Source organism: Serinus canaria, chromosome Z (genome assembly GCF_022539315.1).
Source record: "Serinus canaria isolate serCan28SL12 chromosome Z, serCan2020, whole genome shotgun sequence".
Classification (NCBI taxonomy): Eukaryota; Metazoa; Chordata; class Aves; order Passeriformes; family Fringillidae; genus Serinus; species Serinus canaria.
This window is the reverse complement of record NC_066343.1, coordinates 8,140,368-8,155,057: the sequence shown is the minus strand read 5'-3', so window position 1 is coordinate 8,155,057 and position 14,690 is coordinate 8,140,368. Positions and strand designations below refer to the sequence as shown.

At 47.8% G+C, this 14,690-nt stretch overlaps 1 protein-coding gene across 1 annotated transcript in view; it reads left to right on the top strand.

The window, feature by feature from the left end:
• PAX5 (paired box 5) overlaps positions 1-14,690 on the top strand; it is a 128,175-nt gene that overhangs the window by 82,007 nt on the left and 31,478 nt on the right. The window contains exon 7 of the mRNA XM_050987256.1: positions 9,271-9,372. Within this exon, the coding sequence (XP_050843213.1) occupies positions 9,271-9,372 (102 nt within the window). The remainder of the gene's footprint in view (positions 1-9,270; positions 9,373-14,690) is intronic.

Sequence of the window (14,690 nt, the reverse complement as noted above, 5' to 3'; positions counted from 1 at the left end):
TGTGTGACTCTGTCCTATACACACCTTTGTGTATCTGTGCTTCCAGTCCACATTCACTGCTCCATTTCTTTCCCAGAACCTCTAGAAGCTCACTTGGCTTCCGTCACACTGCTTCAGCAGCTCCCACATCCTAACTGCCTGCAATTTTGGCTCTTCCTGCCTTGTACTGTGAGCCATGGAGATAAGAAGGGGAAGAGGAGCCAATTTCAGGCAGCTTTCCAGTGAAACTTTGACCAGACCTGAAACCCAGTTGAAGACCTCCATCAGTTTCAGTGTTATGTAAGCAGAGTCTCGTCTTTGAGATCTTGACCATCAGAAGATCCCATCCTGTCGGGGCCAGAATGAGCTGCCTTCCCCTGCTGTTTAAACTTGATATCTGTGAAGGTGCTTCTCTGCCACACTGGTGGAGGGATGGACCCCTGGACCAGGAACCACTGGGGGTTTATTCAAGCTTGGGCTGTTGGGTCCTTGTGCCTCTGTTGCCTTTTCTGTGGGTCCCTGCTGAGCTCATGAAGGTCCATCCTTTTGGCTGTGGCAGGGGCCTGCAGATCCAACAAGTGTAAAAATATTCAAGATTTTTACTTTGTTCAGGTCTTTCTCATATTAAAAAAAAAAACAACAAAGCCAAGCCCACAACAAATAGACAAAAAATATCCCTTCTTAAAAAATTTGAGATCTGAAGAAAGTTTAACAACAGAAAATACTAAATAAGGTAAAACGAGCTCAGAGCAGTGTGCACTTTTGGCTGTATTTGTGACACCTTTTGTATCAGTCCTCACTATTTTAAATTTTACATAGCAAAGTAATTTAATCTTAAAAATGCAAGTTAGCTTCTTTTTTAAAAGGAAAATCAAATGTTCTGGCATCTTCAGAACTTTTTCAATACACACCCATTAACTTCTTGGAGGTAAAATGCCAAATGAACAGGTCTCTGCTTACATAAACTCCAGGTTTACACAATTCAAGTTGGTGGGGCATTTCTGTCTCTTAGTGTAAAGGTTTCATTATTAAAGGTCTTGTCTGGCACTGGCACAGAGGCAAATGTGAGGTGACCTCTATGCTGCACCACCTCCTCCTCACTGTGTGTCTGTTTGGCCCCTCCTTTGGGCAGGACTGCGCTCTTCAGTAAGAGAGCAGTTCACAGGATTTAGGCATGCAGTAGCTGTGCAGGGACATGGCCCTGCAGGGGATTTGCAGGCTGTGCCAGGCAGACTCAGCCTCCCCCAAAGAGCCCTCTTCTGCAGGGTGCTGCAGGGTGCCCCATGCTGCTTGTGACCTGCTGCTCCTCTGCTGTTCTCCAGGCAGGTGTGGAAAGGAAAGGGCCCCACAGAAGGAATTTAATGGATCCAGACCACAATGTGTCTGCCCAAAAGATCTCATCACACTTGCTCTCACCTCTCTCTGCCCTCCCTGCCTTTTGGTGTCGCCCTGATAGATGATAAAGTTAAAGTTGTGGTGGTGTGTATCTGTGACGTGGTGGGATTGTTTCCATCATTCTGCTGTTAATCCCGTGCATATCCACACTTGCCCACATCCCTCCACATGTGGAGCTGTGAGTACCTGAGACCCTTGCCCTGCCCCAAGTACTGCTGGCATCACCTGGGCTCAACAAAGAGAAACCTTGCAAGGCCTGAAGATGTCATGTATCATGGGCCATGGAAAGGCTAATCTATGCAGGTGCATTTTAGTGTGTGGCTAGTTGTTGGCCGCAGAAGAATTAGGGTGAGAGTGGGTTCTTGCAAAGATGTTGTCTGCCTGGGGTATTTTTCCCTATTTTCCACACAGATGCCCCCTCCAATGCATTGTGAGTGTGTGTGTGTTGAATGAAGGGGTCAACCCATGGAATTCTAGCCTTTCATGTGTTACAGGAGGGACAAGAGAACCCGGTAGTCTTTGAAAATCAAGGTGGATGATGGTGCAGCTCACATCTGCAGAAAAAACTTTCTCGTTCTATCAACCCTAAAGAGTATGTGACAAGCTGGAATACTGAGTTGTTTATAGGGTGCAAGAGCTTTGTTGCTGCACAGAAAAAGGAACAGGAGTTTTATGCAGCAGCACAGAAGAGATTGTCCAGAGGAGATGGGACTGAGGGCAGAGCACTCTGTAGCTCCAGGACTCCTTCTTAGGAATCACAGAGAAAACATACTGGGGTATTCATCTGTACTTTCTCACTGCATTTTTACTCTGACAGAAAGCATCAGTCTTCCTTCCTTTCTCTTTTACCTGCCCTGGCTCTCTTTTAAAAGTGTAATTGGCTCAATGGAAAGAGTAACAGAGACACCTGCTATGAAAGGCAGCTTTGGAGTCCTGTTAACATCTGCTGCTGCTTTGCAGATGAGGAGAAAAACAGACCCACATCTGCAGCCCCTGTTTCTGTGCAGTGTGCTTAATCTGAATTTTATGGCTCTGATAGCAGATTACGGTGCCACTGTCATGAGCCTTTGCAGCCCCAGTCACAGTGGACACTGTGCATTTCAATACCTCCTCCACTAATCTTTCCCCACTGCTCCCATTCCCTGGCTGATAATTTCACGCAGGCACTTAAACATGATGGATAATTGTGTTCTGCTTATCAATGTTTAATTTAAGGGCTGTTCCGTCTGACCTGAATGCCCTCTGCAAGAGCTGTGCCTCATTATTGATTTCATGGTCATACCTGTGACATTACCTGCTTTGTAGGAAGTAGACTTTGACATTCCTGTGAGGCTTTGGCAGCCAGAGCTAATTGTCAGAAGAATAATCGAGTCAGCAAAATCATTACAGGTGATCTGTATGTTACCACTGTTTTATCTGCCTCTAATTAGGTGCAGGAGAGGTAACTCATCACAGTAAGCACACCACACTGGTTTGATGTCCACAAATAGAGCAAGATGAGCACAGGAGGGGAGTTATTCATTAACAGCAGCGATTCACTGTGTTGGAGTCCTGTGCTGGTGACATCTCCTTTCCCAGTGGAATGCCATGAAATGCTGTATTGCAGGCATCCATGGGATACAGCATCTGAGCGACTTTTGGGCAGGACTTAATGCTGGGCCATGTGCTCAGTGGCTTTGGACCTGAGGCAGTAATGAGTGTGCTGATGCTGTGGAGCAGTATTTTGTGTGTGATAAAACCAGACAGCTTTTTTAGGACATGCTTTTCTCTTGTTTGGATGCTCCAATGTCCCATGCTGCTGCCCTGGGCACACCCTTGGTGATACACACACATCCCCAGGTGACAAAGGGAGCAAGGGCCAAGTGACGGAGCTCATCAGGTCTTTTCCTGCTAACAGCATTGCACATTTGACCAAACATTTTCTTTGGGGTAACAGTTGAAGCAACTAGGTTAGCATGATCAAATTCTTTACTGGGCAGAAGAAAAAGAGCTTTTATAAGTGGGAACCAGATTTTTCAGTATAAAAGTCAGTGTTGGTAACCAATTTCACTGAAATAGGCTAGAAATTTGGGCTTGCTGCCCAGAGATGAAGTGGTGCCCAAAAAGTATCTCTGCCAATTACTTTTTCTTCTGGTGTTAAGCAATGTCATCCCTTCCTGTAAGGCACCACAGCTTCCTCATACCTGGGGCTGCAGGTGCCTGCTATGGCAGGACAGCTGCCAAAGCCAACCAAAGAGAGAGCAACAAGTGCAGGCTCCTGGGGCCAGCAGTCCTCTGGGGTCCTAGCAGCAGAACAGCACCAGTGCAGGTCCCTTCCTCTGCCTGCAATGTTGGAAGGCACTTGACGGGGAAGGTGCCGTGTGACAGGACCAGGAATATAACCACAGCAGGGGTGCCATCCTCCTCTCATCACAATGTGGAGTCTTAGAGACCCTGCAAGGTCATTTTGAAGAGACAGTCTAAAGACAAGTGAATCCACATCTGGGAGGCCTTCTGGAAGTGGTGTATTAATTCTGCTGGAGCCTTGCTGCAGCTGCTGTGTGGCATCCCTACACAAAACCAGCATATTCCTTGCACACAGAGGCTGCCAGACAAGGAGCTGTAGAGCCCCAGACTGAATGGGATGGTGCTTGGAAGCACCTGCCCCAGCTCGTTGCACAATTCTATGGGCTGGTGTGGCAGCATCTCTTTATTGCCAGTTTGCCTAGTGCAAACCTGCATTTTTAAAAATAGTTTTCTGGAAAGACATGAAGAGTCAGGTGAGGCAGCAGCCTCTGTGTGGATCTGGGTGGGAGGGCTCTGATCTGTGCTGTGTACGGGTCTGTGGGGGATCTGGTTTGGGCAGGGACGCCTGCCCGAAGTGGAGCCTGGGGCAGTGCTGATCTGTGCTGGGTGGAGCACTCTGGTGCTGGGTGGTACCTTGTGTAATTCAGGCAGGGGTGTGTACTACCTTGGGTGGCCAGTTCAGGTGGTCTGATGTCTTGTAATGATACCTGCAAGGAGCGTGGGAGGATTCACCGACACTGCTGGACTGATTTTCTCAGTATTGCTGACCTCTTGGTATTGAACCTCTGACTCTGAAGAGGTGGCACTACCCCATTAACCCAGAGAGCTGCCTCATTCTTGACTATGCTCCTGAGCTGGTGGCAATCACACACCTGCTGTGAGCATGGAGCAGGGGCAAAGGCCTGGCTTCCCTCAGTGCAGACCATGGTGCATCGTGGAAAGGAAAATCACCAGCCCTGCTGGTGGTTGTGAGACAGTGGCAGAGGGGCTCTGTGAGCCCCCTTCCACCACCTGAACCCCATACATTTTCTGATGTATCCTTTGCTGTAATTAATTATGTGTCCAGTGGGCTCATTTCTTTCATACTGTTACTGACAATCTGTTAGATAAAGGGAAAAAAATGCGTTGGTGCCCTGTGGTATTGAAAGTGAAGGGTTTTCACACTGTCAGGGTAATGAATTCTGCACGGGTTTGAAGCACCTGAGCTTGGGGGAGTCCTTGTGTCATGTGTCTGGGAGTGACAACCCCCAGTGGTTAATTACTGCCATGGATGAGAGCTGAGCTGATAGCAAAATGAGATAATTTCATTAGTAGTTAAATTTGAAGTTAATTGGATTCATGTTTACACACAGTAGTGTACAAAGACACACTTGGAAATGCTTTTTGCCGTCTTTTGATTTTTTTTAAAAGAAGGGAGATGGATTGAGAAATGCTTCTAAACTGCTCCCTTTTTTTTTCACTGTGGTTTGGTGAGAGGAGAGCCCTTTGCTGCTGCAGACTGCTCTCTGTCCCAGGGCTTTTGTCCTGCAGTGGGGACATTTGCTGATGTCCAAGCGCTGCTTGCTTCATCTGTGCAGGGGTTGCTGCTAAGCTCTCCTGTAGCTGGTGGCAAATTTGCTTTTATGAAAGAAAATTACTTATTTATGCTTTCTTTGCCAAATGATAATTTGCTTTCATTGTGAGTGTTGCCAGCTCCTAGTGAATGGAGGGATGGACATTTGTTGACTATCTTACGTGTGCAGAGCCTTTGACATGTGCAGGGGTGTCCATAGCAGAGGTGTTTGCTGCACTCTCCACAATGACAACACTGGTGCTCCTCCTAAGACATTTTCTCTCTGGAAATCAGGTGAGTGGTCAGCATTACCTTGGAGGTGTTCACCAGGAGCCTGAAGAAGCCCGGTGAAGCAGTCTGGAGGAGGTGGTGCAATAAAGGAGATGGTAGGGTCCAGGCTTAATGGGCACTAGAGCTGCTGTGTGCGCCTTCTATCATGAAAGCGTGCCAGTTTCAGGTCAGCAGGTCTCACTGAAGGTACCAATGCTGCAGGGGCTACCAGCCTCTCCATGGGGAGGCCACTGTAGGAAAGACTCAGAAAGGTATTTTGGTACGTGGAGCTCAAAATTGTTGGCAGAGGTTGTTGGAAAAAGATTGCTGGTTACCTTTGAAAATCCTGCTAGTCTCACCTCTAGTTGAGCTTCTCTACAGGCTGGAGCTGGCAGCTGAGCTGCGCCGTCCTGCCGCCCAGCAAGGCAAGGAGGCTGCTCTGCCCACAGCTGCTTCTGTGCCATCTTTCACTTTATGTATCTAAAATAACCTTCAAAAAGCACAGGACAAAGACATTCAGGAAAAAACACGTGTTAAAGAGACCTAGGTTCCTGTGTCTGTGTGGCTCACTGCTAAAATGCAGATCTTCATTTCCTCTTGAGTGCTTTGCCTGTATGAGAAAGGCAGAACAGCCTGGAGCAGAGGCTGCTTCTTAATCTCTCTTTGCATTAGGTGGATTCGTGTTTTTCTCTTAAATCAGTTGTTTTAGTGCAGTTGAAGCTTGCCAGCACTGGGGGAAAATCTCGTAGAGAATGGGATGCTCCAGTCTTTCTTTTCTGGTGAAAGCAAATTGGATGGAATTGACAGGATGAGGCTGGATTGCAGCACTTGCAGCTATGCCCTTGGTCACCTTTGACCAGCCCCCTCTGAGACCTGGCTGTGGGGACCCTACAAGGAAGATTTGTTGACACGTGACATTTCTTTCACAGAACATTTCATTTGGAAATGGGATGTAATGGAAACCAGCCCAAACCTGTGGAATAGATCATGGCTGATCTTTTCTTTATTGCCTGAGGAACAGAGGTCCTACTTGTTATACTGTTGTTTGTGATGGTTATGTTGCTCAGTACCCTTGACAGTGATCTTGGTCATTCTGAGCGTGGCAGTGGTTTGGAGAAAGTGAATTATTTGTTATATTTCAAAATACTGAAGTAAATGTCAAGGTTTTTATGATAGCTATGGAAAGGGAGGAGTGGGGTGTAGTCGGTGTTGGGGCAGCTGGGAGGGGGAGCTGGCCCACAGGTCAAGGCACCTTTGGGACCTGGTGTGTTGTGCCATTCTGTGGTTACACCATACAACCAAGGAAGGGAGGAGTCCTGATTTCCCTCCTGGGTCTCTGGAGAGCTCCTAGATGGAAGTAGTCACCCTGTGAAATGTTCATCTGCATTAGGGACGGCTGTTAGCTGAGTTCCTGCGAGCACTGGCAGTGAACTTAGCTTCTGAGACTGACTATGTAGACTGCAGATACTTTTGTATTCTCCAGACTGTAGAGGTGACATAAAGCATTTAATTTTGTGTGGGAGAGAAGGAAGCAGGGCAGTGATGAGGGGAGAGCATTTTAATCTAAAATAACCATTTTCTGCCTGCATTGAATAATTAGAATTCATTATGCCCTTCCGTAAGGGACGTGACTTCTCCCTAGCACTGGAGAACAAATTAATCAATTGTTTTGAACCTTAAATTCTTTTAGGATGTGAATGCACCATAACTATTCTGTAGGAAGGGCCTGAGAGGAACAGTTTGCATCCTGATTTGCAGACACTGAGTGCAGAGGAAAGTGGGGCATGTGCTAAGAGATCACTGCAGCGATGCTAGAGTTTTGGCATGTACCCCTTCATCTGAGGGTAGGGGGAGGCAGTCTTTGTGGCCGTGACCCAGAGATTGTGAGTCACAATTTGCAATTACTTGTGTACCTGTCTCTTGTCTCATCAGATGAAGTCTCATTTCTTTAAAGATATCCAAAAAAGGAAAATTTTAAAGTTTTATTTTTAGATCAAAATAAAATTAAGGCTCAAAATCTTTACCAAAAAAAAAAAAAAAAAAACCCAAAAAAAAAACCCACCAAGAAAACTTTAAAAGGAATTGTTTTGGCTTTTGTAAAAATGTTCACTTTCGATCTCTCCAAGCTCTAGAGACCTGAAAAATTCACTGTCTTAGAAACAATTGCCTATAGAACATAATGTGAAAAAAGAAAACCTGAGCTTTTTTTTCTTGTCAGTAGTGCTAAAATCAGCAAAGTCACACAACTTTGCTGATCCAACATGCTACCTTTTAAGGAGGGAACTTGATTTTTGCTAATGAGCTGTTTTGGGACAACAGGATCTTGGAGCTGACTGGTGCCAGAGTGGTCCCTGTCCTGTAGAGGTTGGAAGAGCAGAAGGGCCAGGTGTTTCATGCAGTCCAGAGTCCCTTTCTCTTAACTAAGGTGTCCACTTAGCTTTTCAGAGCTAAGCTGTCATGCAGTGCCACTGCCTCTGAGCTGTGCTTTGGATCTGATGAAGCCCTCATTTGCCCTGGCCTTGGAGGAGCCCCTTTGGCAGGCTGGCAGAGGTGGTGACAGAGCCAGCAGGGACTGGTTTAAGGGGCCTATGAAGTAAAGTGGTGTGCCTCAGTAGCGTGGGGGATGCTCACACTGGGAGTGGATTGCAGAGCCTACGTCCAGCTGCTGGCCGAGCCATGGTGTTGCAGGCTCAATGCTACCAGGCACCCGTGTGTGTCTTGAAAGTTACTTCTCCTTGGCTAAGTGTTCTGCCCAGGATGCCATGGGAGACCAGAAGACCACGAGTGGGCTCCCAGATTTCCTCTGGGGTGAGGAATGGATCCTGCCTGAAGAGATCACAGGAACATCCATTTCTTCTGGAGGATCTCTTGTGGCCACAGCTGACAGTGGTATACCCTAAATCTCACTGAGGCAGTGTGAAGGGATGGTGACTATTCCAGAACCTCCACACAGGAGCAGAGTCCAGGCATGACTGAGGAAACACTTCTGCGGCTCTTTGTAAGCCCTGATATCTGACTTCCTGTCTTTGCACTGCCAGCAGAAACATGTCCTCAAAGGTGATAGGAGATGTGTCTGGGAGAGGGTGAAGGAAGAGGGGGTAGCCCAGACCCCTGGTCCAGGGGCAGAGAGAGATGGAAGACATCCCACTTCCTGCTTTTGTGGGGTTATTTCCGTGGAAGTACTGTGGGTATTTGACTATAACCCATGTTTCTGTGGCTTAGGAAAGAGCAGTGCATCAGGCTATGTCTGTAAATCTAAACTCTTCCTCTAGCAGTGTGACAAACTATATTTTAAACCACCTCCATGTCTCAATGCCTTGTGTTTGTTCCTTTTTTTTTTTTCTTTAAGAAGAGGTAAAACAAATGCCCTGCATTGTATTTAGATCTTAAACAGTCCCAGCTTTTGCATGTTATTTTCTAGGGAGTTTTCTGGCAAAATGTCATTAAGATCTGTGTTATTTCCTATTTCATTGCTTTTGACTTTACAAATCTAAGCTTTGGAGGAATTTGGGAGTAGGGGTGAGCGGCTGGAGTTCAGGCGGGTGTGTTCCTCTCCCTGCAGAGCTCTGCTCTTCACCTTCCAGGCTTGCACTTCATTGGAGCTTTGTGGCAGCTTATAGAGAAAACAAAACTGTGTCTGCCCTCCCTGCCAGGCTGGAAATCCCATGCTGGTCCTCGCAGAGCAGTGATGACAAATGCATGGCTGTGTTCTGGGTGCTTGGGGAGATGTAAAACCATGTCTGCTTGTCTCAATGCTCACGTGGTGATTTGTTGGTTTGATTCCTCAGGTCGCGAGCTGGCAAGTACAACCCTCCCAGGATACCCTCCACACGTCCCTCCTGCTGGACAGGGCAGCTACTCCGCTCCAGCACTGACAGGAATGGTGCCTGGTGAGTCTTCAGAGTAGGGGAGAAAGAAAACACAAAAGGAAAACAAATAGTATTTCAGGAGAGAAACGTTGTGTGCTGTAAATGTTCTGTGCTGAGGTAGAAGCCACAGTGCAGAAGGGTGGGTCTGGAGTGATCCTGAGTGAAGTAGGACCAGGCTCCCCAGCACAGGAGGCTGCATAACCTGCAGAGTGCCAAAGCAAAGTGCTGGCACTGAAAGGCTGAAGGAGCTCCAGCCTCCCTTCTGCGGAGCCTGGAGATTGCTCCATACTGGGCTGTGCCAGGCTCTGCTCACCTGACTCAGGCTTTGCTCTAACTCGCCAGGTTTCTCCCAGCACTGTCCCTCTCTGCTGCTCCAGTAGTGAGGCCGTTGGCCCTGAGGGCTGGACGTGTCCTGACCCCAGACTTCTTCCATGCAAACCTGACTCATGGGGACACCAAGTTGTTTCCAGGACACTCTACTTCTGTAATTTCCTTCCCATTTTGGAACCTCACAGTCAGAAATGCCAGGTGGCATGAGCCAGCTGCTGGCTACTGCTTGTCTGTGTGGCAGCAGAAGCAGAGGTTGTGCAGGTGCCTGGGGTGGGCAGAGCAGGTTCTGCAGGTATGTCACATCACTGATGACATCCTTCAGCACTGCTGGCTGCAGATCCACACTCAGTTCGGAGTAGGATGGTGACTTCTGGGTGCTGGCAGCAAGGAGTGGTGGTGCAGCCACAGCACTCCTGTCTTTTCTGGGGAATTACTAATTCTGTGGGAGCACCTGCTGCAGGATATGGGGCTTAATGGTGCTCAGCCAGAGGAGGTGCAGTGCAGGTTCAGTGATGTAGAATCATCTGAGCTGATTTTCCCAGGTAATAGATTTTATTTTTAACTACATATAGGCTTGTGTGACCCATTATATTGAATAACTGCACTGTTCCTCTCACTGGTTCCTTTAATAACAACCTTCTGCTCCAGCTAGTGTGAAGGTCAGCTGCAATTCCTGTAGGTTCTCTGTCTCATTTAAGTGAGAATTTGCTAACTAGCATCCAAAATGCCTTCTCAATCCTTCTTTGACTCCTGTCCTTTGCAGGACCAGTTTTAGAGCCTTGCTAGGGTAAGCACCACAGTCCCTGAGAGGCTGACAGTAAGGCAGGTGACAGACCCAGTCTGCTACCATTGGCACATCTCTGCTTGTTCCAAACGGCCAAATTGTCATGCCCAAGCACAGGCATGTGTTGGTTCTGCTGGCTCTCAGGAATTCCTCTCACAACCTGCCTCTGCCTTGTTCTAGTTTTTGGAGCCTTTGCTAGAAATGTGCTTCCTAGATAAGATTTTTAATCATTACCCATGAATTTATGCTTGTAATTAAGCAATTGTGTGAGTTAAGTGGTTAGAGACACGGGAGAAATGTATACATGATAACATAACATAAGCAGTGTTTTGTTGCATGCTTGTTGCTACTGCCATTGCCCCTGCCAATGTGAGTAAACCCAGCCCTTACCACGCTGGGTGTTTGTCCCACACCTGCTGGGTCTGCAGCTTGCCTATGGGGCACGGGAGACCTTCACACTCTCTTGCAATTGCAAGATGTGTGGATTCAGCTTCATGTTCTGTTCTTATCTTTTCTCCAGCTGCCATCACTGCTCATCCCAACGCGAGCACTTTTGCCTCCTGCCAGACCCAGGTCCTTCCTTATCTTTCCCACAGGCAAGGAGGTACACAGGAGCCTGTTTCTGCTGCACCTCCATGACTTGTTCAAACACATGCTCAAAATTTCACATTTCCTCCTTCCTTTCCTGCAAAACAAGGGACTTGCATATCAGCAGTGAATTTCCATTTTTATGTGGCTTTTCTGCTATGGCAGAGAATAAAGTATTCAAATGCTTTTCTCTGAAGGAAGCCAACAAGCAAACACACGGTTTGATTTCAGTCTGGAGCTTTAGGGACTGACAGCTGGCATTGTTCAAGGCTCCCATGAATGTGTTTCCTCTGCAGGGCACTGGCCCTGCAAGCTTTTCCTGCCTTTTGGTGGCTGTCACCCTGTAAAATTGACTGGAGGGGAGCTGTCTGAGCTGTGCTGAGTTGCCAGCACCCACAGTGCTCTGATGTCACAGGGTGCAAGTGAAATGCCATGGGGGGGATAGATGGGTACCTAGGTGGAAAACAACTGGCCAGGTGGTCAAGCTCAGAGGTAGTGCCCAATGGCACAGATGGGTGCTGGTACCATGCATAGAACTGCAGGGTATGGCTGGAGGTCTCTCTTGGTTCCCAGCTTCGTCCACAACTAGAAGAGAGCCCATCTTAACAAGTGCTCAGAGGGTGCCAATCTGCATGATACTGTCAGTAGGCTCTAGAGCAGAGCAGTGATGTGGAGGCACATAGACAGGCTGGGGAGGAGTAGGAAACCCAGCAAGGACAAACCAAATGATCCTGCACCAGGAAAAGGAGCACTTTGCTACAAAACAGGCTGACAACTGTTTAGTTCCTGGAGGGGCTCCAGGGGTGAGGCAGACCAAGAGCTGAGCGTCAGTATGCTACCTGCACTGGTCATGAGAATGGTCAGCATTGTCCTGGGCAGGAGCTGGAGAGAAAGAGTTATCCCCCCTCACTTGGAAATTACCGACCCACAATGGGAATAGCTCTGGTTTGAGCCCCCTTAACACAAATAACTAATTGGCAGAACTCAAAACAAGCAAGACGCAACTGGGTATGGAAAAAGTCTCCAAACTTTTCACGCAGGAGATGAACCCAGTGGTGGAACAGGTTGCTGAGTGGTTGTGCAGTCTTCATGCTTGAGGATTTTCAAGGCCATGGTGGGTGAAGCCCTGAGTATTCTGCTCTGGCCTTATTGCTGATCCTGCACTGAGAATGGTATTGAGAGTGCCTGAAGACATTTCCATCCTGAAATGTCTGGTCATTCCATGACTCAGTGTTTCAAATGAGGCACTGCTGGAAATGTGCTGCAGAAATTCATATGCTTCTGCCTGATACTGTGAGTAGGGATGGAGTCAAGAAGCTGTTTACAGATGGAGATCAGGCCTCTCTCTGTAAAGGAGTGGTGCCAGCAGTCCACACAGAAGAGACACTTCTGCTCTAGTTACCCTTAAATGACTGAGCCATGAATCCCACTTTGAGGCTGGAGGGAGCCCTATAGACATATTTTCTGTCATAGGGAAGATCCTAATGTCTACACAGAGACTGGGAAAAATCACTTTCCACATTCCTCTTCCATCCTGTGACCATGGTCTCACCCTGCAGCAGTCCAGTGGCACCTGCTTCCAGCCCCTGGCTCGGCATCCTGTTTGCCTGTGCTCCGTGCCCCATGCCTGACTCACCTTTTCCTCTGGGAGACTATTAATGACAGGAGGAAGGCAGGGAGATCCAACAGAAGATTGGTTACTATTGGTAAATATTCCTGGACATGCTGGGCGCAGGCATCAACATTGACTCTATCATGTGGTATCTCATGGGAAGCCACAGGATCCCAGGAACAGTGACCAACCTCACCTGGGGAAGGGGACATAGCAGCGCCTGGAGCAGCTTGCACAGAACGAACACTTTGCTTTAACCCTCATTTTCTGCAGGCTGATACCTTGAAGCATGGAAGTTTATATTCCTTGTAAATATTCATTTTGTCTAGTGCAGCTCTCTGTGTATTTTCATTATCTGTTTAAAGCTTTAGTCCACTGTTGGTTCCTACTAGATTCATGGCCTCAGCATCATCTTGGTGCACAGGATCCCACAGGTTACTGAGATCCTGTATGCAGAAATTATCTCCAATAATTTGGTACTGTTGTTACTATTTGTTCACCCTGTGACTGTGCCCCTAAGGTGCTGTTGCTTTGGAAAAATGGAGCAGTGTTTTCCCAGCAGCCTTTCCTTTCTGGAGGAAAATCTCTGGGGAAGAGCAGGCTGGAGCAGACTGCATCTTCTCCACGCAGTCATGTACTCACATCATGAAGCCTTGTGCCACCTGGCAGTGCTTGCTTCAATACAGTAATATGGTCTTGGAGCTGTTTTTTTCTTTGGACGGAGATGGTGCTGTCTTCTGCCTGCAGTTTCTGCCTCCTCTGCTTCTTTTACTGCCTCAGACCTCACTTTGGGAGCTCAGCAGAAGCAAGCTGGGTGCACAGAAGGAAAGGCAATATTTGCAGGGGGTTTACTCTGTAGCCATTGTGGGGGCCTCAGAGCCCTTTCCTGAGGTGAAGTGTTTGAACGGAAGCACAGCTTCTGAAGCAGCTGTTGGCTGGTCACAGAGACCTTACAATTGCCATATCTCCCTCACCTCTGGCAGGCTGGGCTTTCTCTCCAGTGCCCTTCGTCCTCCTTCATGGGCTCAGCTGATTGGAGCTGGCATGGTGACAGGAACCAGTGCTGCTTGCCTGGGCTCTTTTCTTGATCCTTTGTAGCTTCACAAAACACCAGCCTGTTTCCAGCACCGGCTCAGGTCTCTCTTCACAGGTCACTACTTGTGTCCATGGGTCTGCTCCCAAGATGTACCTGAAGATCAGTGTTCTCCCATGTGTGGGACAGATGGTGGCCGTCAGCAAGGGTACAGGGGGGAAACATGAGGAGTGGTGCAAGAGCTACAGTATGTGTGCCTGCTCCAAGCAACCCATCCCAGAAACGGTGTCCCATTTGAGTCCTGAGAGCACTGGGGAAGAGGGGCTTGCAGCAATTTCATTGCTGAGACAGGGGTTTGGACAAACCACACCTGTGTTCACCAGCATGTGTGTGCCCTTGCCATCATGCTTATGATGCTGCAGCTGAGCTGGACATTGGTAATATGCAAGTAGCCATGATAACTTGCTTAAATCCTTATTCCAGTTCTTGTATTAGAAGTGCTGGGACAGCAGCCCCTGTTTCACCTCAGTTTCTGTCTCCTTCCCCCATTCCTTCTTCACAACTCCAGGGTTGAAGCCCCTGCTCTGCCACCCCTTTTCCCCTCTCCAGGGCTGCTGTTCACCTCATCCCCTCCTCTCCTGGCAGGCTCAGCATACTGGGTGACAGGAAAGGGTAGACTCTCCAGAATAGTGATGCTGAGAATATAGTCATTAATGGGACTCTTGAAACCCAGATGTCCTTTCTGAACACCGGTAATTTGTTTTTAATGAAAAACCATGCAGTGACCCTGAACAAATGAATTTCCTTTATAAGAAGTCTATGTGCAATTACCCGACTAAAGGGACCTGAAAACACTGACATTCAAAACCGGGCTTTAAAAAGAAAGGCATAAAAAATAGCAATGCTGTCATTAGCAATCTTTTATCTAGGAGAAGATGCTTACTCTAATGTGTGAAGGGGAAGGAGATGATGTTGCAAACAAAACACGGGGC